General features: G+C 39.8%; 1 protein-coding gene across 3 annotated transcripts in view; it reads left to right on the top strand.

Moving 5' to 3' along the window:
• Positions 1 to 24,027, top strand: part of ADHFE1 (alcohol dehydrogenase iron containing 1) — a 31,544-nt gene extending 7,517 nt beyond the window's left edge. Inside the window, exons 3-14 of one of the 3 annotated variants that reach the window (XM_045455046.1) lie at positions 1,455 to 1,501; positions 2,308 to 2,361; positions 2,547 to 2,701; positions 2,847 to 3,043; positions 4,651 to 4,728; positions 6,053 to 6,158; positions 8,269 to 8,421; positions 10,365 to 10,463; positions 12,263 to 12,341; positions 12,753 to 12,849; positions 15,454 to 15,611; positions 22,896 to 24,027. In XM_045455046.1, the coding sequence (XP_045311002.1) occupies positions 1,455 to 1,501; positions 2,308 to 2,361; positions 2,547 to 2,701; positions 2,847 to 3,043; positions 4,651 to 4,728; positions 6,053 to 6,158; positions 8,269 to 8,421; positions 10,365 to 10,463; positions 12,263 to 12,341; positions 12,753 to 12,849; positions 15,454 to 15,611; positions 22,896 to 22,979 (1,307 nt within the window). In that variant the 3' untranslated portion in view covers positions 22,980 to 24,027. Of the gene's footprint in view, positions 1 to 1,454; positions 1,502 to 2,307; positions 2,362 to 2,546; positions 2,702 to 2,846; positions 3,044 to 4,650; positions 4,729 to 6,052; positions 6,159 to 8,268; positions 8,422 to 10,364; positions 10,464 to 12,262; positions 12,342 to 12,737; positions 12,850 to 15,453; positions 15,612 to 22,895 lie in introns of all 3 variants that reach the window. The other 2 variants (XM_045455045.1, XM_045455047.1) reach the window with 2 other exon arrangements.
• The last annotated feature ends 1,088 nt before the right edge of the window (positions 24,028 to 25,115 follow it).

The raw sequence follows: 25,115 nt of genomic DNA, 5'->3' as shown, positions 1-25,115 counted from the left end.
AAACTTGTGTCTATCATTTTTTTAAAACTAACATTCTATTTCTTAATAATTAAAAATAATGACTTCAGTTTTCAGTTCCCACAAACGTCTTAATCCTTACCAACACCATTGTCCACAGAACAGCAGGAAGCTCATTGTAGCTTCAGCATATCCTCAGAACGTCACATGAATTACTGACACAAAAACTGATTTCACCTCGTAGAAGGAAAGGTCAAATCTAAAGGGCACCATAAGAATGGAAACGAGGGGGACTGCCCATACGGGAAACTAAGCAGAACCCACAGAGAAGCCTGTTGGGGAATAGAACAGATAGAGTAACTAACTGAAGGCTTTTTCCTGCCACTGGTGTTGCTCACCATTTAGAATAAAATAAGCCAAGGGACCTCCCAGTCATTAAGGACCTTCTACTAGGTGAAAGCTTGCCCAGCCTTTTAGGTCCTCCAGGACATACACAGAATTTTGTCTTCAAGCTGGTTTTTTCCAATTATTAGTTGATTTCAACAAAGAATTAGTAGTTTCCTATTTGGAAGAGTAAAATTAATAATTTAAAGAAAGATAACCTCGCTGTTTTCTAAGATTCGATTTAGGTCTTTTTCTAAACTTCAGTAGCAAGAGTAATAGGTTATTTCTTTAAAGTTGATGAGGATCAAAGAAATTTTAATTTTAATTAAGGATACCCTTGCTCTTGGGAAGCCAAAAGTAGACTGTCGTCTAGTGTAGTCTCTTTTCCTTAAAAAAAAAAAAAAAAAAAAAAAAAGGCAGTAAAAATTGTTGTGTAGACTTTTTTTCACTCTTATGCCTACCCAAGAGTGATAAAAATCAGTGGATTAAAACAAGGCTAAGACTCATTAAGTGGAGCCTTCTTGTTCTAACACAACAGGAAATCATTTCTGCCATAACCAAAACCTGATACATTGCAAAGAAATATCAGTTTATAAAAATTTTTATTAAATTTCAGAAAGAAAACTAAAATTTCCACATGGGTTCACTTGAAAAAATGTAAATATCTTACTGTGATAATTTTTTCCATGGAAAAACTTTAAATTCAAACAACTGATCACAGCTGTTATAAGAAGTATAAGCAGGACTCTAATGAATTTACTAATAGTTGTTCTCTAACAGTAACCCAACTCTAGCATCTAGAAGGTTTTTCTTTTCTAGAGGGTTTTTACACCTTGTTTCAAAAGTATATTTTAACTTTAATGAAGAAAATATTTTTAATAACTTTATTGTCACACAATCAGCATCAAGTTAGCATTACAGTCTCTTAAAATGCAGGTTTTAATTCCAATTTGATATGAAACCTGAAACAATGAAACCTGAAAATATATTTTAGTTAAGGCTTTTTAAGGGAGATGCTTATGTTCACTGGCAAAATACCAATTTACTATCAAATAAAAATATTTTTGCTTTGTTTTTGAGGCTTACGCTGATGCTGTTTTCTACATTTCTAGCTCTTGGACTTGCACCTTCTGGGAAAACAACAGATTATGCCTTTGAGGTAGATATAATAAGTCCATTCTTTCCTTTAGGAATGACTTGAAAAAAAACTCCAGTATTTTGCTAATGCATTATTGTCTCATTTGAAATCTGCTATTAATTGATGTTCCCTAATCTCATTATTTGATCAGACCCTATTTAGAAAAGTACTTTGTTGGGGGTAATGGAATATAAATCTTCTGATAACATGAGTAATGTCTAAAACACGGTCTTTTGTTCAGCCATCAAAATAGGACAAATTCCCAGGGCATCTGTGTGGCTCAGTCAGTTAAGCATCCAGCTCTTGATTTCGGCTCAGGTCATGATCTCTCACTTCCTGAGTTCAAGCTCCAAATGGGGTTCTGCGCTGATAGTGTGGAGCCCGTTTGGAATTCTTTACCTCCTCCCTCTGCCCCTCCCCTGCTCGTGCTTGCCCTGTCTAAATAAATAAATAAACAAATAAACAAACATGAAAAAAATTAAAAGAAAAATAGGACAAATTCCCAGTTCTACAAACTCTCTAGCTTATATACATTGTATATCTTCTTTAGTTTTATAACAATCCCAAAAGAGAACCAAGTAATCTTTTGAAGCAAAAACAAAGGAGCAATGAATTCTGATGAATTTTTATCACACTACAATTATATAATCACTTGTTTTTATCTCTGTCCCCTCCTAGTTCAGGAGCCATAAGTTAAAATGAAGGCCACCCTAAGAAATATACACTTTATTCTCTACACAATAAGGAACATTCATTTCATTCATAGTTTTTAGAAATGAAATGGCCAATCCTCTAACACACCCTATACCTGAATCTTTTTTTTTCAGATGGCCGTTTCAAATATTAGATATGGAGCAGGAGTTACAAAGGAAGTGGGAATGGCAAGTATTTAAGAATTCCTACAGTCTTCTACTATAAATGTTATATATCTTTTAAAACAAGTACAAATTGACAACAATTGAGTCCTTTGTTTTGAAAAATGTACAATGTTAAGTTCAGAGAGAGAGAGCCTATTACAGTTCTAGGGCAATCAAATCTAACTTATAAATTATTTTTGTTATTGTAGGACCTACAAAATATGGGTGCTAAAAATGTTTGTTTGATGACAGACAAGAACCTCTCCCAGCTCCCTCCTGTACAAATGGTTATGGATTCCCTAGTGAAGAATGGCATAAATTTTAAGATGTATGATAATGTGAGAGTGGAACCAACTGATAGAAGGTATATTTTATTGTTGTTATTTACTTTATGTAGAAGCCAACACACACCACTGTTGCTTAAAGTTTGCCCCAAGTCTTGTTTAATGGCACGGCAACTTATTTCTGAAAAAATATGACATAATGGCTTTTATTTTCCCTTCTCCAAGCTTCATGGAAGCTATTGAGTTTGCCAAAAAGGGAGTTTTTGATGCCTACGTTGCTGTCGGTGGTGGCTCCACCATGGACACCTGTAAAGCTGCTAATCTGTATGCATCTAGCCCTCACTCTGATTTCCTAGATTATGTCAATGCCCCCATTGGGATGGGAAAGCCTGTGTCTGTGCCTCTTAAGCCTCTGATTGCAGGTAAAAATTGTTTGTTTGTTTGTTTGTTTGTTTGTCTGGCTGTTTTATTTTGCAGTTGGCAAAAGGCCTTAGGAAAGATACAAGCCAGGGATTTTAGGGTATATGTTTCCAAAGCTTTCTGATTTCTTCATTTCAGTGCACTACATTGTTTGGAGAACAGAACAGATATCAATTCATTTATGTTTACAATTCTGATCTTCATTACTGTACAGATAGAGACAATTTGGGTCAGTGTAGGAAAGTTTGCAGATTTATGCTAGGAAGTCACTGTATGGAGGAGGGGGAAGGTTATCATTTCTATATTATTAGATCCCTCTATTGGCAGGTTTGTCTTTTAAACCCCTCTCTGCTTTGTCCCATTTTGCCAGCCACTGTGGAGTTTAAGGGGAACATTCGCTATTATTTTTCTGGTGTTGACTCAACCCTTTCTTCCACACAATGGCTCTTCAGCTGACCTGGGGCTTTGTCTGTGCCCTGGGACATGTGGCCAGCAAGGCTGCATCACTCTGGGCAACATCTGCTCTGTGGCTGTCCTGGGGACAGACGTGCATGCAAATCCAGATCAGAATAGCTTGTCTGTCCCACACAGACCTTAGGATCTTTTGGTCTTTTCTTTCCTCCCATTTTATGGCTGTTAGCATATTACTGTGTAAAGTCTTATAGTTAAAATTCACTAACTGGTAACTGGAAAATATCTGTCTCAAGTTTTGTCCTTTTTCTTCTCCCTCCTGTCTGCCCCTACTGCGAATGGGCCTTGTGTGGTATAGGAGTAAGTTGAAGGCAGATGAACTGCTTTGACATGAATGAGCAATCAGCAGGGAGCAACATAATTGATGTCTGCAAAATGGAACCCTCTAGTGAAACTGTGTCAGCATCACACAGAGGGGTGATTAGTAAAGTTTAGAAACTTGACAGAACTACAAAACCACGGAGCCCAGCAAAGGCAGAGCATTACTGTGCTTGCTGCCAAGAGGGAATAAAGATGTCTTTTAGAAAAGGCGAATATGAGTTTTCTAACCAGAGATGCTGAGCAGCTTGTGTTTGAATACCCGGCTGCAGCTGCTAAAGTTCTGTTGCTCAAGTTCCCAGAGTTCCTAGCTGTTTATACAGAAACAGACATCACACATACAGGTTAAATATACACACATGTTAATATAGACATGGACACTGTACATACATGTTAGGTGTTAGCACATACATGTTAGCACAGGCACTGATTTCATACATGTGTGTTAATACAGATTCAAGTACCACACATACTCATCAAAGGGGGCAATTCACGTTAGCTATGCCTACATGTTATGCAGACATGGACACGATGCATGTTAAACATGTGTGTGTATTAATGCGGATGGTGCCATCACATCCACATGTTAAACATGCACGTTAATGCTGACAGGCATACTATTATGCATGCATGTAAATGCAGGCACCCTTATACATGTGAAGCATACATGCTTATTAATATAGATACAGACATCAGGTGAGCAACAGACGCAGCAAAGCTTCCTTCTCTAACTTTGCTCCTTGCTTCCCAAGGCTGAATTAAGTATCTCCACTGACCTTTATTTAGAAGCATTATTTAAATTGATATTATTTTGTTCGAGTCCCAACCACCTCAGGAACTGGGAGTGAAACTACGGGAGTTGCCATCTTTGACTACGAACACTTGAAAGTAAAAACTGGTAAGAACTTTGCCTGTAACTTTTTAAAAAATTCTCTCTCTTACCTTTCAACCCCACCTCCTTTTCTTTAATCTTAATATTTAAAAATATTAAAAAATAGAGTTAAGGGGAGGGTTATGTGTATACATATACATTCTATTTCTCTCTTATTTTTTATTTTTGAGAGAAAGAGAGCATGAGCAGGGAGGTACAGAGAGAGAGGGGGGCAGAGGATCTGAAGTAGGCTTCATGCTGACAGCAGAAGCTTAATGCAGGGCTCAAACTCAGGAACCAGGAGATCATGACCTGAGCCGAAGTCAGACACTCAACCAGCTGAGCCACCCAGGTGCCCCTACACATTTTCTTTCTTTTTCAAAGTACATATAAACTATGAAACAGTCCAATAGACTTCTTTCTGAGAATTACCTACAAAAGGATATTGAAATGCCATAATCTCGATTGGCCATTTTTCCGCCGAAGTTAGTAACTGTATGTCAGTGGTAAATGATTATTCCCTTTCTTGGACATCTTTTCTACACTTTAAATCAATTTCATTGAGATACATTTTTTATACAATAAAATGCATACATTTTAATTGTCAGTTTGATGAATTTTGACAAATAGATACACCCATGTAACCACTACCCCAATCAAAATAACAAAACATTCCCATCACTCCTGAAAGGTCCAGAGGTCCAAGGCCTTTGTAGCAGAATAAATTGATATTCAACTGCACATTTACCGTAACTTCTCTTTTTAAAATTAAATTACATTATCCTTTGACATTGTTAAAGATAATAGTAGCCAATACTTAAATTCTACCTTACAGTTTTTCTAAGACTTTTACATACTATTTTCTAATGTGATCCTTACAACAGCTATGAAGGATAGAAGCCCTACATTGTCATGAGCTAATCTAACAAAGAATTCAGACTAAATGACTTGTCCGAAGATACATAGTAAGTTGCAGAATGATGACACAAACCAGTGGTGTGCTAGTAAACCAGCTCTTGGGAATTTAATCAGCAACTAAGCACTGATTTGTAGTACTGGCCAATTTCTTTGGTGTATAATACTCCCACCATAGCCAGTGGCATCATTCAACCCAGAGTTGGGAAGAGATGCACATACTCAACTCTTTCAAACCAGAAGGAGCTTCAGACCCACTGTAAAACCCAGGTTTCTGGCTCCAAATCTCTTTCCACTGGTCTTGCTGCCTCCCTTCATGAGAATGAATCTCATCTCATATTTTTAATTTTTTAAGAATAAATTGTTATCCTAAAGTAATCTAATTTTTTAAAATGGTGTCGATACCTAGAGCCTCTATTGAAAATCCTTGTCTTAGGCATTGCTTCCAGAGCCATCAAACCCACGCTGGGACTGATTGATCCTCTGCACACCCTGCACATGCCTGACCGGGTGGTCGCCAACAGTGGCTTCGATGTGCTTTGGTAGGTACTAGTGCCATCTGGAGGGGCTTCTCCAGTTCCTGGGTCTATGGACAGTATGGACAGTGCTTTCTTGCCAAAAGCACTTGCTAAGCATCCATTGGTTAGTGTTCCACAACAACCCCAGCTTTGGTTCTCATTATTCCCTTCCCTAGTTGAAAGCATGGAACCTATAAAGGTTGGTGACTAGGTGAGCTCCTGGGTGCACCACAAAGCTGCTGTTCAGGATTGACCATTCCAGCCACAGCTGCAGCCACAGGGACACAGTGAAAGGAGCAGTTGGAGCTGGCATGCAGCATCTCAGACCCACGACGCCTGCCTCTATGGCTACACGAAGCAGGAAATGCCCAGGGCTGCCACACTGTGGAAGAGGGCAGGAAAGGGAGCTAATGTTTCCCAAGCTGGACTGTGCTCACCGTGTCAGCACTTTACACACCACCACTTCACCACAGCTCTGTGCCATACGAAAAAGAAATCTGGCTTTGAGATGTTTAGTAACTTCCCAGAGCCATACTGCAGGCTCTCTTGACCTCAGCTGCAATGTGCTGATAGATCCCTGAGCAGTGTTCCTTGCAGCAGCTTCACAGAGACGCACAGACACTTCACGTTCAGCATGTCCCGAGCTGCCTATTTCATCCACTTGCACATGCACATTTTTTTTCACATTCTAACATATCTAAACTCAGAACACATCTTAAAATCTGTGGCATGACAGTATGGTTTTCTTCCTCAGTGGTACTATTTTTTTTAATCGTGTATCTTATAATGGATGACATCTTAAATTTGATGAAATCTGATAACTATCTAAACCCCCCTCCCCCACCCTCACAGCCTCTCCTCTCGAGTCCCTTAACTTAGCAGCAGTCCCTTAACTTCTTTCTCATGCCCACACACAGCTGGTATTTCCTACCACTTATTCCGCTTGAATCTCTCTCCTGTCTGCTCCCTCCTCTCGAGCCTCATTACTTCCGCCATGGTTCAGACCTGTCCAGCTCTTGCTTGGACAGTTGCAGTAGTCTCCTCATCAGTCTCCCTGCTTCTGTCCTCTAGTCCTTCTATCTGTTCTCCATACTGGCCTTAGCAAGTTTTCAGAATGCAATATAACCATCACACATCTACATGCATGCACACACACATACACACACCTCTACCTGACAGGTCTTTCAGTGGCTTTCCTCTTCTACTGCCTGAAGGCCACATTTGGCCCTGGAATGTCCCCAATGCTCAGCTGTTTATCTGCTTGGAGAATTTATCTTCCAATTCCACTGGAGCATTCTTGCCTTGATGGAACCTTTGGTGACCTTCCCCATTCCTTTCCTGAAGTACAACTGACCACTCCATTCTTTACTCTTCCCCATTGGGTGGCCTAAACATTCTTTCTGAGACACCTCCATTTCACATGCCCATCTCCTTCACGGCACTGTGAGCTTGATGAAGACAGGACCATCTTACTTCTCCATCCCTGCCCCTTGGCACAGTGACTGTCACATCATAGGTATTCAGTTAATATCTCTCAAATAAAATTCACACAAGCAGGAGGTGGCAGAGTTAGGATTCACACCCAGGACTACCCAAGTCCATTGTCTGCTTTTCTCACTGTATTACATTGCCTGCCAAGAAAGTGGAGAGAAGGATTTACAGCTGACCCCAGGGTCTGTGTTCTCACCACTGCAGCATACTCTTAATAGGAGGCTTGTGTAACTATGACCCTCCTTGAGCAATATGGTATTTGATCAAATACAAGAGATAAATTGGTAAATATATTTTAAAAGGAAATCATTTTTTAGATTCAGTGCTTTTCCTCATGACTCAAATATTTAAAAATTCAACGTCATGAAGATTTATTTGCACAAGAAAAGAGTCATATGTAATCCAGTAATACACACTGGTCAAAAAACACTATAGTGCTATTAATGTAAACTTCACTGTGTCAGCTTCTATAATAAGTAATGACTATTGTAGACCAGAGTCTGGTGGAATGCATTGTGATTATCACTACTACATAGCACATCTGTAGTGGAGTCAGTACTGAACAAGAGAGTTTGTAACCTGAATGGAGGGGGAAAATGAAGAAGATACTTTCAATCTGTGTGTTTTCAATATTTCTTGTTAGCCATGCCCTGGAGTCCTACACTGCCCTTCCCTACCACATGCGGAGCCCCTGCCCTTCAAATCCCATCACCCGGCCAGCATACCAGGGCAGCAACCCAGTCAGTGACATTTGGGCTGTCCATGCACTACGGATCGTCGCTAAGTATCTGAAGAGGTATGTGGCCCAGAGGAGATGGAAACAAAACAGAAAGGGTGCCTGGTTGGGTCAGTCAGTAGAGCATGTGACTTTTGATCTCAGGGTTATAAGTCTGAACCCCATATTGGGTGCAGAGATTAGTTAAAAATAAAATCTTAGAAAAAAAGGAGAAAAACAGAACAGAAAACCACATTCCACCCTCACATAAAATGTAGCATGCCAGATCCTGAAATATCCTGAGCAAGTCTGTTCATGAAAAGATCAGTTCAGTGGACATAGAGAAGCACCAGAGACCAGCAAGCTCCGGAAGGATGCAAAAGTCGGGGAGGGAGACACAGGATGGATGAAACCTGGATCCTTCAGTCTGAAAAGGCAAAGGCAAGGGGACAAAATATGAGCCCCTGATTTATGAAGGATGCATATAGAAGGATTATTCATCAAAGCCTCAAAACCAAAGCTAAGGTGAAGGGAGATGTCCTTTGAGAGTTAGTTACACCAAGAGCAGTAATGAGACTCAGAGAGGCAGATGTTGGCTGTGCCCATGCAGGCCCTGTCCAAAGGTACACTGAGTCAACCCATTAAGCAAACTCATATGAACTGAGTTTAAGAAATACATGTGTAGAGTTGTCTGTCCCAGGAGATATAAAAAGCCTCCTAAAAGATTTTGAAAGATTTATGAATGATGTATCCATGATTGGCTCCTAAGAAAGCAAAGATATACTTAGAGATGAAAGCTGATCCCTGAAACATTAGGAACTATGCAAAATCAGACTCACTTCTGTACTTACACATAATGGAAGGAAAGAACACAGCAGTCTGGACCTAGATGTGAACATGGTGCTTCCTGTGGCCCCTGGTTAGAAGCTGTACTAGAGAGGGAGCTCAAACTGTATTTTGTAGTACAGCAGGGGGAAGGGACATAGAACCATTTCAGGAGACCATCAGAGAGCATGGCAGCATTTCACTGGGTAGATGCAGATCCAGATAACGGTCAGCCAGTGTGTGCGACAGGGACAGAAGGCTTGGCAGAGCATGGTGGAAGGTAAGGGGGTAAAATGGACAGAGGACAAGCTAAAGCCCCATCATCTGCTATTTCATCTTGTTATTCAAGGAATAAGAAACTAACCCCGGTTTGGAAAGGGGCCACAGAAGCCTCACCATTCCAAATGAAAGGAGATAAAAGGCTATAGCACTCTACATAACAGAAACCCTTACTCCAGGCAAAATCAGAAAAAGCAAGCAACAGAGGGTTCATTTGGCAGTTTTCAGCTTCCTCCCTGGGGCAGGGTTTCTAAGCAAGGGTGTATGAGAAGGTTGAGCTCCATCTGCAAGGGGCCTTTGAGAATTTGCTTTCCCAAAGTGGCACTGGGGACATCTAGAGCGAGCAAAGCCTCGTCCTACAATAACATCCCACTTCTATAATGATAAATATTAAAATAACATGTGTAGTTTCCACAGATACTAAGAGGCCTCCAGAGGGTTCTATTTGGGGTAGTGTCACAAAAAAAAAAAGATGGCTGGGCAGGCTGTAATTAGCCTGCAGGTAGCCCGAGGCAGCAGGGACTCTGAGAAGCGGTCTGAGCCCTTTGCATTCTGAGTATATGTTTACTTGAAGTCCATTCACAGCTGCAGTCAAGGTCATTGACAAATGAAGAAGAAGAATGACTCTCAGGGCACTTTTCTAGAGCAGCTCACAGCCCAAGGGTCAGTGCTTTCTTCCCCTGGCACTTTTATCACAGGAGCAGCCTGACAGAGTATTTATTATGCTTTTGCCCAAAACCATTGATGAGGAAATATGTTTCCCTTCAGTTTTCATTTAGAAGACAAGATGTCGTTTGAATAAGTTACCTAATTTTTCTTCCTACTGAGTAGCATTTCTTTTTTCCCCAGATCTTTCCCTAAGGCTGCCCTTTCTTTGTAGGAAATGCCAATGTTGATGTAGATATTCATATCATCCACAGGGCTGTCAGAAATCCTGATGATCTTGAAGCAAGGTCTAATATGCACTTGGCAAGTGCTTTTGCTGGCATTGGCTTTGGAAATGCTGGTGTTCATCTGTGGTGAGCAAATCTGAGACTATATTTATTCACCTAAGCTATTGCTTTTATTTTTAAAATGTTTATAATTTGGGACAGGTGTAAGATCTAAATATGCCATAGAAAGAAGAAATTTAACTTTAGGTACTGGAATGTTTTGTTAATTCAAATGTGATTTGTTGAGTCATAGATTTTTTTTAAGTTTTTCTTTTTAAGTATATTTTACCCCCAATGTGAGGCTCAAACTCATGACCCTGAGATCAAGAGTCACATGCTCTACTGACTGAGCCAGCCAGGTAGCCCCTACATTTTTTTTTTTTTTTTTTTTTTTTTGGTAACAGCCTTATGGAAATACAATTCACACACTATAAAATTCACCCATTTAAAATGTATAATTCAGGGACACCTGGATGGCTCAGTAGGTTAAGTGTCTGACTCTTGATTTTGGCTCAGGTCATGATCTCATGGTTCATGACATAGAACCTTCCCCCACAGAGGCCACTTGGAATTCTCTCTCTCCCTCTCTCTCTGTCCCTCCCTCTCAAAATAAATAAATACACATTTTTTAAAAAGAATATTAAGTAACAAAAGCAATGTTTAAAACTGTATGCACATACGATCATAAATTAAAGATATGCATAAAAAGACCAGAAGATGTACTTTATAATGGTTATCTTGAAGAAATAGGATTATGGATCATTCTAATTTTTACAAGGAATATATACAACTGTTAAAATAAATCGAGGAAAGTCATTCGGTATCATTAAAAAGTTACTTTTGGAAAATACATGAACTCTTTCACTTCAGGAAAAGACACTACGCAATATTTTTCCAAATACTGTGAAGCCTGAGAAAGGTAAAGTACATTCCTAAGTGTCCAGCAATTCAGAGAACCAACAGCTTCTGATCTGTCTCGTGAAGACTAATAGGCAAGGGATACCTTTTTTGATAAGTACTCATACAGTTCACCAAAATACTTCATCTTTCTATGAAATGTAAACCTTTTGGTGAATAACCCCAAAGCCGTCTAATAACCCACACAAAAAGACTTACAGACCATTTTACTATTATAAAGCATTTCACTTTCAATATTTTAATTATAAATACATTAACTTCTCACAATATATATATTCTGGGTCATCTAATAAACTATAATACTGTCTTATTTGTTCGCTAAGAATTCAAGAGGATATAAAGAGGTTTTGTTTTTTCTTTTTTCATTAAAACAAATTAAAAAAAAAACCCACAAATAAAAACCATGGTGCCTTTTCTTGATAACCTTTCAAACTGCAAAAATCATTTATGATCCAACTATGTTAGTATATAACATTTGAAAGGATATATCAATTATTGATGGGACAGATGACTGGCAGGTCAAGCTTGCATGTCTAATGCAACACATCTTGGCTCCTAAAACTCCCACCCACATCATGAGCTTGGGCAGGAACACGCTGCCAAGGCACTGCAGAGCAAAATGGAAAACACATGCCCTGAAGCTTATTAAAGAAACCTCAAAATAAATTCTTCAAGATCATCAAGTCAATCAATGTGTTTGGGGATCAACTTCTGCATGAACACTTTTTAGTGGCATACAATTACATGAGCATTTGAATTTGAACATTTCCGAGGTTTTGTTAATGAATACACAAAATGTCCAATGCATAATCATATATTGTTGTATCAAAGAAAACACAATGTATAACTTTGTGAGATAACTATATGGTCAACAGACTGTGAAGGCTCTCCCATAAAAGTATCTTTGTTTTGTTAACCTGAATTTCTGGTATCGATGTGTCAACATAAGGACTTTCTTTCTTTTCTAGCCATGGAATGTCCTACCCAATTTCAGGCTTAGTGAAGACATACAAAGCAAAAGATTATAATGTGGATCACCCACTGGTGGTAAAAACATAAACTCTTTCATTAAATTTCATATTCCTGGAGCGCCAGGGTGGCTCAGTTGGTTAAGCGTCCCAACTTCAGCTCAGGTCATGATCTCACTTTTCGTGAGTTCCGGCCCCGTGCTGGGCTCTGTGCTGACAGGCTCAGAGCCTGGAGCCTGCTTTGGATTCTGTGTTTCCCTCTCTCTGTCCTTCCCTGGCTCGTACTGTCTTTCTCTGTCTCTCAAAAAATGAATAAATGTTAAAATTCTTTTTAATTTCATATTCCTCGCAGTTGCCATAAATGTATTTGTTAAATATATTTGTCAATTCTTGATTGTTTGGAGTATAGGGTAAAGTAATTTAATATCTAGAAAATGCATGTTGAAAACCAACATTGCCCCACTGGTCACCACAGTTTGTTTCTCTTCAGCCTCATGGCCTTTCTGTGGTACTCACCTCCCCAGCAGTGTTCACTTTCACAGCACAGATGTCTCCTGAACGGCACCTGGAAACGGCAGAAATATTGGGTATGAACCATGACGCATAAATCTGTGACCCACATATGTGGAGCATATCATAGGGTTGCTTCTGAAGATAATCCAGAAAGGATAATAATACCTAGAAAGTTGCTTTGAAATAGCTTAATAATAAAATGTGAGTAACCTACCTGAAGTCTGTCTAGCACTAAAATTCTGTAATTTTGCTTCTATTAACAATGAAATGGAACCAAATATTGCTTATGTTAAATTTGGAGTAATAATATTTCTATTGTTTTCATCCCCAAGAAAAGTGACTCTTTATATACCGTTAATGTTACAACTGGCTTTTGCTATGTTTAGTAGGTAATAAAATGAATCTAAATTGGACGTAACAGCACATTCCCAATTATAAAGAATCTAAACAACTAGAAACTTTATAAAAAGATCCCAAAAGAAGAATCTGTTTTGCTGCTCTGTCGAATAAATAATGTCTATAATAAGACACCCACAGTGCTTTCTGAATCTTATAAGAAGTAAAATTATATTCAGGATAGCTTTAGTGTTAAGTAAAAATTTTTGGTATTTTCTAAGATGAGAACTCTTTCAAGTAGACTTTGAGTATTTGATTAACTTTCCAAGCATTTTATTCCCCTACTTGTGTTTAGGGTAGGAAGGGAAAAGCTAAAAAGAAAACTTCATTATGCTCTTCTAGCTCCAGCCGTTGGAGAGGTTATTTCCAAAAAGGTAGGCATGACCACAGATTCCTTCCACGTGTGCTGCTCCCTCCACTTCTCTTTCACACTCTGACGTTTGTGCTTTCACAGAGTTCCAGGTGTTGTGCTGGGAATGCTAATGAGAGAAGCCAGGCTAGAGAAGCTGTGCAGGGGCTTGATTTCCCAGCATGCGCTGCTGGAAATACGGCATCGACCTTCCCAATGATCTTGTTTCTTTTCCCTTTCGGACTGGGGTTTATTTTTCAGCCATTTTGGGGACTCAGATGCCTAGATGCCTTGTAAATATGCAGTGTAAGTAGGAGGGAGCCCAAGTAGTCAGCTACACGTCTGGGAAATGGGAAAGTCTTAGAAAACCTAAAGGTAAATAAAATTCCAGGCAACCAACAACACTACTGTGAAAAGCAATTCTTCTGGTAGACAAAGCTCAGGGTGGAAGAACCTACCAATTCTTCCTCCTTGCATAGTAAGTTTTGTTTAATGTTATTCCATACTTAGCCATCAACTATTTTAATTCCTTGTGTAATCTTAGATTCTCTTAGCTTTATACCGATTTATTCTCTTTCCCACCCTCGCTTTTTTTCTAAAACACTTCACAGGAAAACCCAGAGGCTTTGATGGTGTGTTTTATGGCAGCAATCACAGGAACATAAAAACCTCATAAACCTTGTATCGTGTGTCACCTTTCCACCTAATCCATATTTCAGCTGCCACTGTGTAATACAGACTGGTCTTGTCAGGCAAGGTTTACCTTCCATCCAGCTGCTCTCCCAACTAGCCTTCTATCTGGGTCTATTTATACTTTTTTCTGGATTACTAAAACAGTTCTTGCTGCCATTGAAGAAAAAGGTTAAAACTAATAGTGTGCTTCAGCATGGAGGTAAACTGTACATTCTAGTCTCCTGGTGAACAATACAGAGAAAGTGGACTTAGACTCAACATGAGGCATTTCGGATAATAAATAATGCTACATCTGTTTGGAGAATGCTTCACTTCCTGGCAGTAAATGTGTTCAGCTAGAATGGAGGGTGGCTGGAGTGCTAAGGGTCTGGACCTCTCACTGCTACCCCTGCCTGAGGGCAGAACCCCTGGCTCGTCCAGACTGATGTCTCTATGATTTCATGTAGTAACTATGAATCGTGTCTACATTTTTTCCTTACAAATTTCCAACCCTTGACAACCTTCTCCACTCTTCACCAACATCATTATTATCTACATACTAAACACTGTTTTCTCAGAGTCTTGTTCTTGGTTCCTCCTGACTAGTCCTGTAATATTTATTTAAAGTAACCTGCCCTGGCCCTTAAAATAAAAAGTTTCATAGCAATAGAGAGGAAGTATTTCCTCCCCTGGCCACACATAGTCCATTTTTGTCATTTTCTTCCTTTTGGGCAGTCAGTGTTGGAGCTTTTGCACTTCAATATACCCTTGCCTCACAAGGTGTTTGCAAAGGGTTTGTCTTCTTTGCCTAAGATGTTGCTGGGAGAAAAGACGTTGAACACATATACCTCTAGATGTCAGCAAATTCCAAGCCTTGATAGTTACATAACCTGTGTTTTCTCCTACAAATGCTTCTGCCTCCTCATCCAAACACCAGCCTTCTTTTTTGGTCTCCTCCCTATGTCTCTTCTCTTGGCTCGGTTCCTCTTCTTCCCACAACACTAGGGGCAAGGAGCCCATTGGAAATGTGAGAGCCAGGTTAGCACACCCCAGACGACTTCCCTGCAAAGGATATCGGGGTCCTGCAGGCTGGCCTGGCCCATCTGTGTTCTGCAGGGTTGATGCTGGTCTGGCCTCCATGTGGAGGCACAGCGGTGCCCTTGTCCTCAGTGGTAGGGAGCCAGCAGTAGGTTATGTATTCAGCTATCGTGTGACTGAATGACACCCTCTCTCTCTACAGTCAGCACTTTGTGTCTTCTAGGAGCTGACACCCGCACTGCCAGGATCCCAGACGCTGGGCCTATTTTGGCAGACACACTCCGGAAATTCTTATTCGATCTGGATGTTGATGATGGCCTAGCTGCCATTGGTTACTCCAAGGCTGATATCCCTGCGTTAGTGAAAGGAACGCTGCCCCAGGTAAGAGATGCAGTGCGTCCTCATGCCCTTCGGAGAAGCACAAAGCTGCTGGAAAAACATGGTCCACTTGGGGGGGGTGGGTCTTAGGGGAGAGGAAAACCCAGGTCTCCTCCATACCAGAGAACAGCTCTTCTCTTCCCCTATGGGAGGGGCCAGCCTCCCTTACCTATATATTCTTCCATAAACCTGTGGCTTTTTGGAGCTGTTATGATGTAACTGAAAGGATCTTTTATAAAAAATCAAGGTAAAAACATCCATATTTGTCTTGAAGTGTAGCAGAATTTCCCTTTTTACCATTTCTGCTCTTTTAAGAGTCCTCTATAAAACTATGTGAAGCCATTCCAAAAGGGCCACTAATATTGTTTTATATTATAAACAGTAAAAATTCCTACTATTTTGTGAAAAATAGGCATGGCCTTTAATGGATACCATTACAAAATCACTTTTTAACATATCTGGGAGAGTGTACATTTTATATACATAACATCTGTATACACATCTGTGTCACTTTGGGTCTTATTTATCTAAATGTTGCTACACAGATTCCCACTTACCACAAGTAGCAGTGCTTTTCCCTCATCCCTCCGGTTAAACAAAGCCCTCACACTAGCTTCTTCCCCACTTGGCAACTGCTTAGAATGTTGAAGATCTCACCACTCACATAAGATGTTATTTGTATGGATTGGGTTAACGGACTCACATGTCCTCAGGAGGTAGGTAGGTAATTGCAATGAACAAAGTAATTTAAAGCAGTAGGGAGTGGTGGGGACTTTCGTGAACTGGAAAGCTCATAATCCATCTCATTGGGTGAGCATCTTTTCAGCTACAATTTATTATCTCCAAGCAGAAATTCAGGTCCCAGTGTTCATAGAGCATCCAATTAAAAGTATATATGTATCAGCAATCTGGATGTTTGTATTGCATTCCCTGTATTACCCACTGTACAAACCAAACATGGCCCATGGGCCAGCAGTTTCCTTCATTTACACTCAAATCCAGTAGCCTCAGTTGTATCTGAAAATACAAATGAATGAGAAAACGAAACATCTCAAAGTGTAACTGAGCTCCTAGGCTAACTCAGAAACACTTAGCTCTAACCAACAAGTCCAATGGACTAAATAGCCAAAGAATATGACCATCACAGTTATTTTATCCGAACTTACTAGACTGTAAGTTCCAGGAGCGCAAGGATGTGTTTTGCTCCTTCATCCACTACTGCACCTAGCACAGGCTAGTAAACACGTCAAATGTTTGTAAACCTGCAGCCCTCTCTCCTCCTAAGTCTTCTGGGCAGGTGAGCTTAATGGCTGAATGGTAGTAATTTTTTAAGAAGTTTCCTTACACCTAATAGGAGTCAACTAATAACAAGAAGCCATGAAAGCCTGTCCAGGGATACCAGAGACCAAGTGGTCACCACAGTTTTGACATGGTGCTTGGCTCTTATAGCATGGTTCCAGTGATAGTGTCCATTCTTCAAGACTAGGGGAGGAGGGGATTTCTGAAGAATTCTGTTTGTTCAGGAATGTGTGTTTGTCAACCTCCAGGGATGGTATCCATGATTTTCAGATGAAGCTGTGTGATATTCTTGGCCATTTGATTGCTAGTGGCAACGCATCTTCTTGCCATCAGCACACATTGGCAAGTGTTTACTGTTTAAATTCTACTGTGCTCAGTCTTTTACTTTCAGAAACTGTTCCAGATAGCAATCCAAACTAACATTTGAGACCATCCACTAAAATAGCAAGTTAATTAGGTATCATATTAAATGCCTCAGTGTACATGTCATACCGGGAAATCACAGATAGCAAAACCTTAATTAGACAAAGCTAATTTCTTAGTTTCACAAAAGATGCAAGACAAATTGAATCCTTTGAATACAAGTCAAAAAGCAGGAGGCCAGGATTTCCTCAAGTTGTATTCATACAGCAGCCCCAACACGTATCCTGCTTTTTTTTTTAAATCATGTTTCTATGATTGGGAGAAACATACATAGTTAATTTTAATAAAGTAGCACTAGTTCCATTTTGGAGTCCATGTAATTGAGTCAATGTGTTCTATATATGGAGAGGACAGGAGAGATTCACGGAACTTAGAAGGCATCTTAGAAATCAGCTTGTCTGTTTTGCAGATGAAGAACTACTATGGGTTTTTTGTTTGGTATTTTTGGCAGCAGTGAACATTTTACAGGAATGCTATGGCAACTTCAGAATTTTACACATGCACAAGCTAATCTTCACTTATTAGTATCTACAGGATTTAAGGTAGTGAGAGGGATATATTGGTTGCTGCAAAGAATATTGCCAGAAAGATTATTTATGTAGTCGACATTTGATAAAGCTTCTTTTATGTTCAGCAAGGAGGGATCAGTTTTCTCTGGAAGGAACAACCAGGCCAGTATTCTTGACCGAACACCACATCCCATACTGATGGCAGCAAACAGCAGCCCTGTGTGCAGAGGCTTCCAACCGCCATACCCAGGCTGCAAGGGGAGCAGGCAAGAATAAATTAATCTTCCAAGTGGGGTTTCTGAAACCTCTGGAAAAAAACATTTACATTTCAAATCCAAACATTTCATTTCTGAGGAGAGCTGTCTACCAAAATGAGCACTTCCACGCCCTGGCAGACAGGCCAGTCGAAATGTTGTTATTTTATGAATGTGCTAAAAGTAGTAGTCAGGATTTATTTCAGTGCCCATGTTAATCAGTTGTCCTTTGGTTTTATGCATCTATAAATAATAGCGCTGAACACATCTTAATTCTGAGAGTTTGGCTTTTCTATGGCATAGATGATACATTGGGGGATATATCACAAACATTACATCCTTGCCCCCATTTAACCAATCAAGGAGCTTTAGAAATGTGAAGGAGAAACCCCGATCAGTTGGCCTGAAATAATTCTGAGAATCCTGAACTATTTCACCAAAGATGAACAGGATCATCTTAAGGGACTCGGAGATCACCAGATAAGATTCTCTCCTGTTATAAACAGAATACTGTGGCAATAATCGTCGGCCATAGCAAATGCTGAATTTCTGTTCTTGACCCTGCCGCTCACAGGTATGTAGGTCGCCATGAACAGGTCTCTGCCTTGCTCTGGATTCTCAAAATTCTTTAGAATCTCTGAAGATCTGCTGCAGTATAAACTCTTATTTGGTTTCACCCACATTCATCATATTGTCCCCCATCCTTCTCCCATCTGCCCTTCCATCTTTCCTTTGGTCTTTTTTAATGTTTATTTATTTTTGAGAGAGAGAGCAAGGGAGGCGCACAGAGAGAGGGAGACACAGAATCAGAAGCAGGCTCCAGGCTCTGAGCAGTCAGCACAGAGCCTGATGCGGGGCTCGAACCCACAGACCATGAGATCATGACCTGAGCCAAAGTCCGATGCTTAACCAACTGAGCTACCCAGGCACCCCTTTCCTTCCTTTCTTTATTTTTTTTTTAATCATGGTAAAATATATCTAACATAAAATGTATTGATTTAACCATTTTTAAGTGCATAATTCAGTCCCAACAAGTACATTTAGTGTGGTGCAACCATCACTACTATCCATTTCCAGAAAATAGAAGCTCTGCTCTATTGCTTAATGGTAAACAATAACTCCCCTTCCCCAACCTCTGATGACCTCTATTCTACTTTCTGTCTGCACGGATTTGCCTGTTGCAGGTACCTCGTTTCATAAGTGGAATCCTACAATATTTGTTCTTTTGGGTCTGTATAATGACTTCACTTAGCATAAATCCTTAATGTCAGAATTTCACTCTTTTTATGGCTAATATTCCATTGCATGGATATACCACATATTGCTTTTCCATTCATGTTCAGATGGACACTTGGGTTGTTTCTGCCTTTAAGCTATTGTGAATAGTGCTACTATGAACATTGGTTGTATGAATATGTTTTGGTCCCTGCTTTCAATCTATTTGGCTATATACCTAGGAATAAAATTATAGATCATAGGGTACACCTTCTCTGTTTAACTTTTTGAGGAACTGCTAAGCTGTTTTCCATAGAGGCTGTAACATTTTGCATTCCCACCAACAATAAGTGAAGTCAGCAATACACAAGGGTTCCAATTTCTCCACATCTTCACCAAGATTTGTTTTTTCCATTTTTTTATAGCTATCCTGATGGATGGGAAGTGGAAACTCATTGTGGTTTTGAATTGCATTTTGCTAATGACTGATTTCATGTGTTTATTGGCTATTTACATATCTTCATTGAAGAAATATCTATTCAAGTCTTTTGCCTATCTTTGGTTGTTTAGGGTTTTCTGCTGTTGAGTTGTAGCAATTATTTATATATTCTAGATATTACTCCCTTATCAGATGTATAATCTGCAAATATTTTTCTCATTCTGTCTTTTCAATTCTCTTGAGAGTGTCTTTTGATGCATAAAAGTTTCAAATTTGGATGTAGTCCAATTTACCTATTTTTTTTCATTGCCTGTGCTTTTGGTGTCATAGCCAAGAAAATATTGCCAAATCTAATGTCATGAAATTTTCCCCTATTTTCTTCTAAGAGTTTTAGTATTATATCTTACATGTAAGTCTTTACATTTAGATCTATTTTGAGTTAATTTTTTTTAATGTTTATTTATTTGAGAGAGAGTTTGTATATGAATCCCAAGCAGCCTCCACACTATCAGCACGGAGCCCAGTGCAGAGCTGAATTTCACAAACTGGGAGATCATGACCTGAGTCAAAATCATGAGTCAGATATCTAACCAACTGAGCCACCAAGGCACCCCTGAGTTAATTTTTTTAATACATCCTTCTTATTTTCATTCTTCCTTTTACCTTACCTTCCTTTTACTTACTGAGGTCCTGTTTTTACATGCATTGAACAGGATATGGTAAGGAGAAAAATGGAGTCTCTTCCCTACCTCGTAGACCTAACATTCTAGTGAGAGAAGACAGACAATGGGCATCTAATCAAATCTATAAATAAGGTATAAATGAAATCATTCCAGTTAATGATTAATGATATGAAGGAAAACCTGGGCAATGAGATAGTGATTTCACATGGGACAGTGTAGAGGGAACTCCAGCGAGGGTGGTCACAGAAGGTTTCTGACTAGAGGTGGAGGCAGCCATGTTGAGATCTGGGAGAAGCACTCCAGGCAGAGGGGAAAGGCCCTAAGACAGCATGAAGATGAGCATTTTTGTGGGACTGAGAGGGGATGGTGGGGCTAAGTGAGATGAACTGATGGGAAAAGAGTCAGAGCTGAGGTGAGCATCAGGGCCTGAACAGGGTGGCACTGGAGGCATAGTCTTGTAATTGCAGTGGGAAGTCATCAGAGAGCATGAAGCAAGCAATGATAGGAGCAATTTATACGGAGGGGTGGGGGTGGGGGGAATATCACCTGGCTGCTCTGTGGAGAATGACCTGTAGGGGGCAAGAGTAGAGCAAAAGTGGAAACAGACTTGTGGAGGGGAGAGTGAGGATGACTTAAGACTTGGGTTGTGGTGGAACAGGAGGTGAGAGGTGGTCAGATTTGGGATTTACTTTGGAGGGAGATTGGACAAATTTGCTGATGGAGTGAACCTGTAGAGAAAGGAAAGAAAATCAAGAGGACTCCTAGGCTTTTGCCTGAGTGACTGGGTATCACTTCTGAGATGAAGAAAATGGGAGTCAGGAGTCAGAGTTGTGTCTTGAATATGTGAATATTTGAAATGTCAATATCCCCCCTCCCACCACTGTCATTAATTCATCAGATAACTGTTGGGCACCTATGTGCCATGTGTCACGCACTCTCATAGGCACTGGGCATGAAGACTGAACACAGCTCTGCCCTCATAGAGCTGCCTCATCTACCAGCTATGCTCCCAAATAGGTGCTTAAAAGAAAATAAACTGAGAGACCCGTGAGAATGGAACCAAAAATATAGCATACATCTTAATTTTTTTTTTAATTTTTTATTTTAGAGAGACAGAGAGCACAGGGGAGAGGGGGGAGAGGGAGAGAGAATCTCAAACAGGCTCCACCCTCAATGCAGAGCCTGGCATGGGGTTCGATCCCATGACCCTGGGATCATGACCTGAGCCAAAATCAGGAGTTGGACACTCAATCCCTATACCTTAATTTCATTTAGGCCCAGAAATTTGGACACAGGGTGGTCATTATAGTATCTTTTAATCCTCTGTCCCATTGGGATTAAGAAGACACTGATGGGGGTATGTATAGCAATAGGATGTGCTGGCTGTCTTTGCTAACTCCATTCAATAACATTGGAGAAATTAAGCAAGTCGCTGAATTCATTTGGGAAGGCAGAAAACCTTAGTTAATATTAAAAAGGAGTCAGTTGGGGCGCCTGGGTGGCTCGGTCGGTTGAGCGTCCGACTTCGGCTCAGGTCACGATCTCGCGGTCCGTGAGTTCGAGCCCCACGTCGGGCTCTGGGCTGATGGCTCGGAGCCTGGAGCCTGCTTCCGATTCTGTGTCTCCCTCTTTCTCTGACCCTCCCCTGCTCATGCTCTGTCTCTCTCCGTCTCAAAAATAAATAAACGTTAAAAAAAAAAAAAGGAGTCACTTGTTGCCTGTAGCCTGAGAGTTAAGTCCTAATGAAATCTTTTTTAAATATACGTTAAGTCCAAGTTGCAAAGTATACAGTCTTTGAAGTCAAGGACAACCCAGTTCTATTTTCCTTGGCAGCACATGCTGTGCCTGGGACAGTGCTCTCTGCCCAGACGACCTACCTGGCATAGGCTGCTGACCAATGCAGTTTGGTCATTATAGGCGGTGTTCTACCCGAGGTTGATTCGGTTCTATACTTTGGGCAGGCTATTGCCAGAACGTAGGCATAATGGCTTTTGAAGGCTTTGTGGGAGAGGTGTCATTCGATAAACTTCTGACTTGGGGATCAGCTAGAATAGTGCAAACAAGAAATAGGATTTTTTTTTAAGTTTATTTATTTTGAGAGAAACAGACACAGCGTGAGTGGGAGAGGGGTAGAGAGAGAAGGAGGGGGGAGAGAGGGAGGGAGGGAGGAGGGGGAAGAGAGAGAGAGAGAGAGAGATTGAGAGAGAATCCCAAGCAGACTCCACACTGTCAGTGTGGAGCCTGATGCAGGGCTTGAACCATGAAACTGTGAGATCACGACCTGAGCCAAAACCAAGAGTCAGATGCTTCGTTGACTAAGCCACCCAGGTGCCCCAAAATATGATTTCAAAGATATAACTATTATCAAGTCACTGTTTCTTATGGCCAAGTTAATTTACATAACCTAGTACCTTTTACAAACTCTTTTCAAAGCCCTGGGTAACTGCTTTTGTTTACTGTTTCAGGAAAGGGTCACCAAGCTTGCACCACGCCCTCAGTCAGAAGAGGACCTGTCTGCTCTGTTTGAAGCTTCAATGAAACTGTATTAATTTTCATTCTCACTGAAAGAATTACCACTGGCCATCACAGTCCTGACAACAGAAGCCAAACTAGCCAGAACTTTGTCTTTTTATTTCCACACATGACATACCTGTTACCAATCTTAATGTGATAATAAGTTTATCCTGCAGAAGATTCCCTAATGCTCAAAGTCAAACTACTTCTGTAAACAGTGGAAGAATGCCCACTATGTTGGACCTTGGGCTAGACATCAGCATTCATGTTCCTGCCCCAAACCACTCGGATTTCAACTGCTGTATTTATAAAATGGGCAAAAGCTCAGTACCTATCAAAAACATAAATGCACATATCCCGTGCCCAGTAATCCCTAGTCTAGAAATTGAGCCTATAGAAATATGAGCACAAGTGTGTTAAGGAAGATGGCAAGGATGTTTCTGGCAGCACTGTAATAAAAAATCCGAAAGAACCTAAATATTCATTAATAGTATATAGATAAATAAATCAGAGTATATTAAGTAATGGAATATTATAGTGCTATCAATAAGAATGAGATAAGCATATTGGAAATATGCCCATGATATACTGCTAAGTTGGAAAAAAGCAGAACAATTAAATATTTGCATGGTCTGATTTTTACTTTTTAATTATACATAAGTATTTGTCTATATATAGGAAGAATGATACACATCAAAATAACAAAAGTTATCACTAGAGAAATAGAATTTGGGGTACAGAAAATTAAGAGAAAATATTCACCTTATATTTTATACTTCCCCTTTTTATTTTATAAACATCTGTATTGTTTGGATTTGTTATAAGCACATATTTTCTCATTTTAAAAGGACCAGAGAAAAGAGAGAAATATCATTTTATTGTTTTAGGTCAGATTCATCTTAATTTATGAAAATACTAGTAACTAATACTTAAAGATTAAAGCAGATCCAAAGAGGTAAAATATGAGAGACTGATCCTGTGGTAAATAAATTGTTCTTTGGAGAAAAACACTAACACCCTACATGGTAATTCCCTCTTTGGAAAAATGTTTTTGGTGCTCAGAATAAATTAATTCAAAAGCAAGCAGTGTTGTAGTTAATAGACTTCAGCCTTGCCAGTAGGATCTAAGTAGCATGATCATTTGCATCTCTGTCAATCCCAGCCTACAGAAACTTCTACGGCTCATTTCACCTCACAAAGGTAACCACACTGATGTTTTTTGCCTGCTCAAGTCTTTGGCAGTCTGGATCTCAGTGCCCTTGTGGATTTATTTGTGTTTTAAGCTGAATTAAAGTTTTAATCAAATAAGTAATGCTATATATAATTACATCAGGATTTTTAAAAATGGAAAAGAAGTGCATTACTGTGCCATTCAGCCTGACCAGGCCCACTTTATCTGTATAAAAGTCTTTATGTTCTTGAGATCTTTTAAATAACATTGAAATAATGTTTCTAGAGTTTTCTCTAATTATAAACATAAAATACATTTGGTACCCAAAACTGGTAAACACAAAAGAAAATATTTGTTAATATTGAACCATCCAAAAGATAGCCACTGTTAAAAATTTGGTAGATGTTTTTTATTATATATATATTATATGTGTGCATATATTTTTGACTTAGAAATGGTATCATTAAGATATAGTTTGAATTCCTATAGGACATTCAAATTATTTACATCAAGTGCTCTAAAAGCAAGCATAGGACAGGGCCAACAGAATTTCAGTTATACCTTGCAGACCACATCTAGCTAAAATTCCCTCCATTTCAAGAGTATCATGGATTCTGAAAGCAGAAGCTGTGTGAACGAGGCAGAATACAGCTAAATTCTCTGCCAATCTGAGATCCTTCAGGAAACTTTAGTAAAAGTTGTTAATGTCTCAAAATACATTTGGCAGAGAAAAAACATATATGTGTCTCCCCACCAACCCACCCCACCCCCCCCCAAAAAAGTCCAGGTAAGTTCTAGAACTCTTACATTCTACAAAGTGATGTGGTATCATTAGAACAGCATTAGGCTAGGGGTCAAAGGCCCTAGGTTCCACTCCAGTCCCTTGGTCTGTCTTGAGTTTTACTTTATTCAACCTAGGCCTCTTCCAGCTTGAATATGCTATGACTAGATTTTATGTATTACCTAATCCTTAATGTGAAATTTTGAGTTTGGGAAATTT

Source organism: Leopardus geoffroyi, chromosome C3 (genome assembly GCF_018350155.1).
Source record: "Leopardus geoffroyi isolate Oge1 chromosome C3, O.geoffroyi_Oge1_pat1.0, whole genome shotgun sequence".
NCBI lineage: Eukaryota > Metazoa > Chordata > Mammalia > Carnivora > Felidae > Leopardus > Leopardus geoffroyi.
The sequence above is the reverse complement of the archived record's forward strand: the minus strand, read 5'-3'. Positions and strand labels throughout refer to the sequence as shown.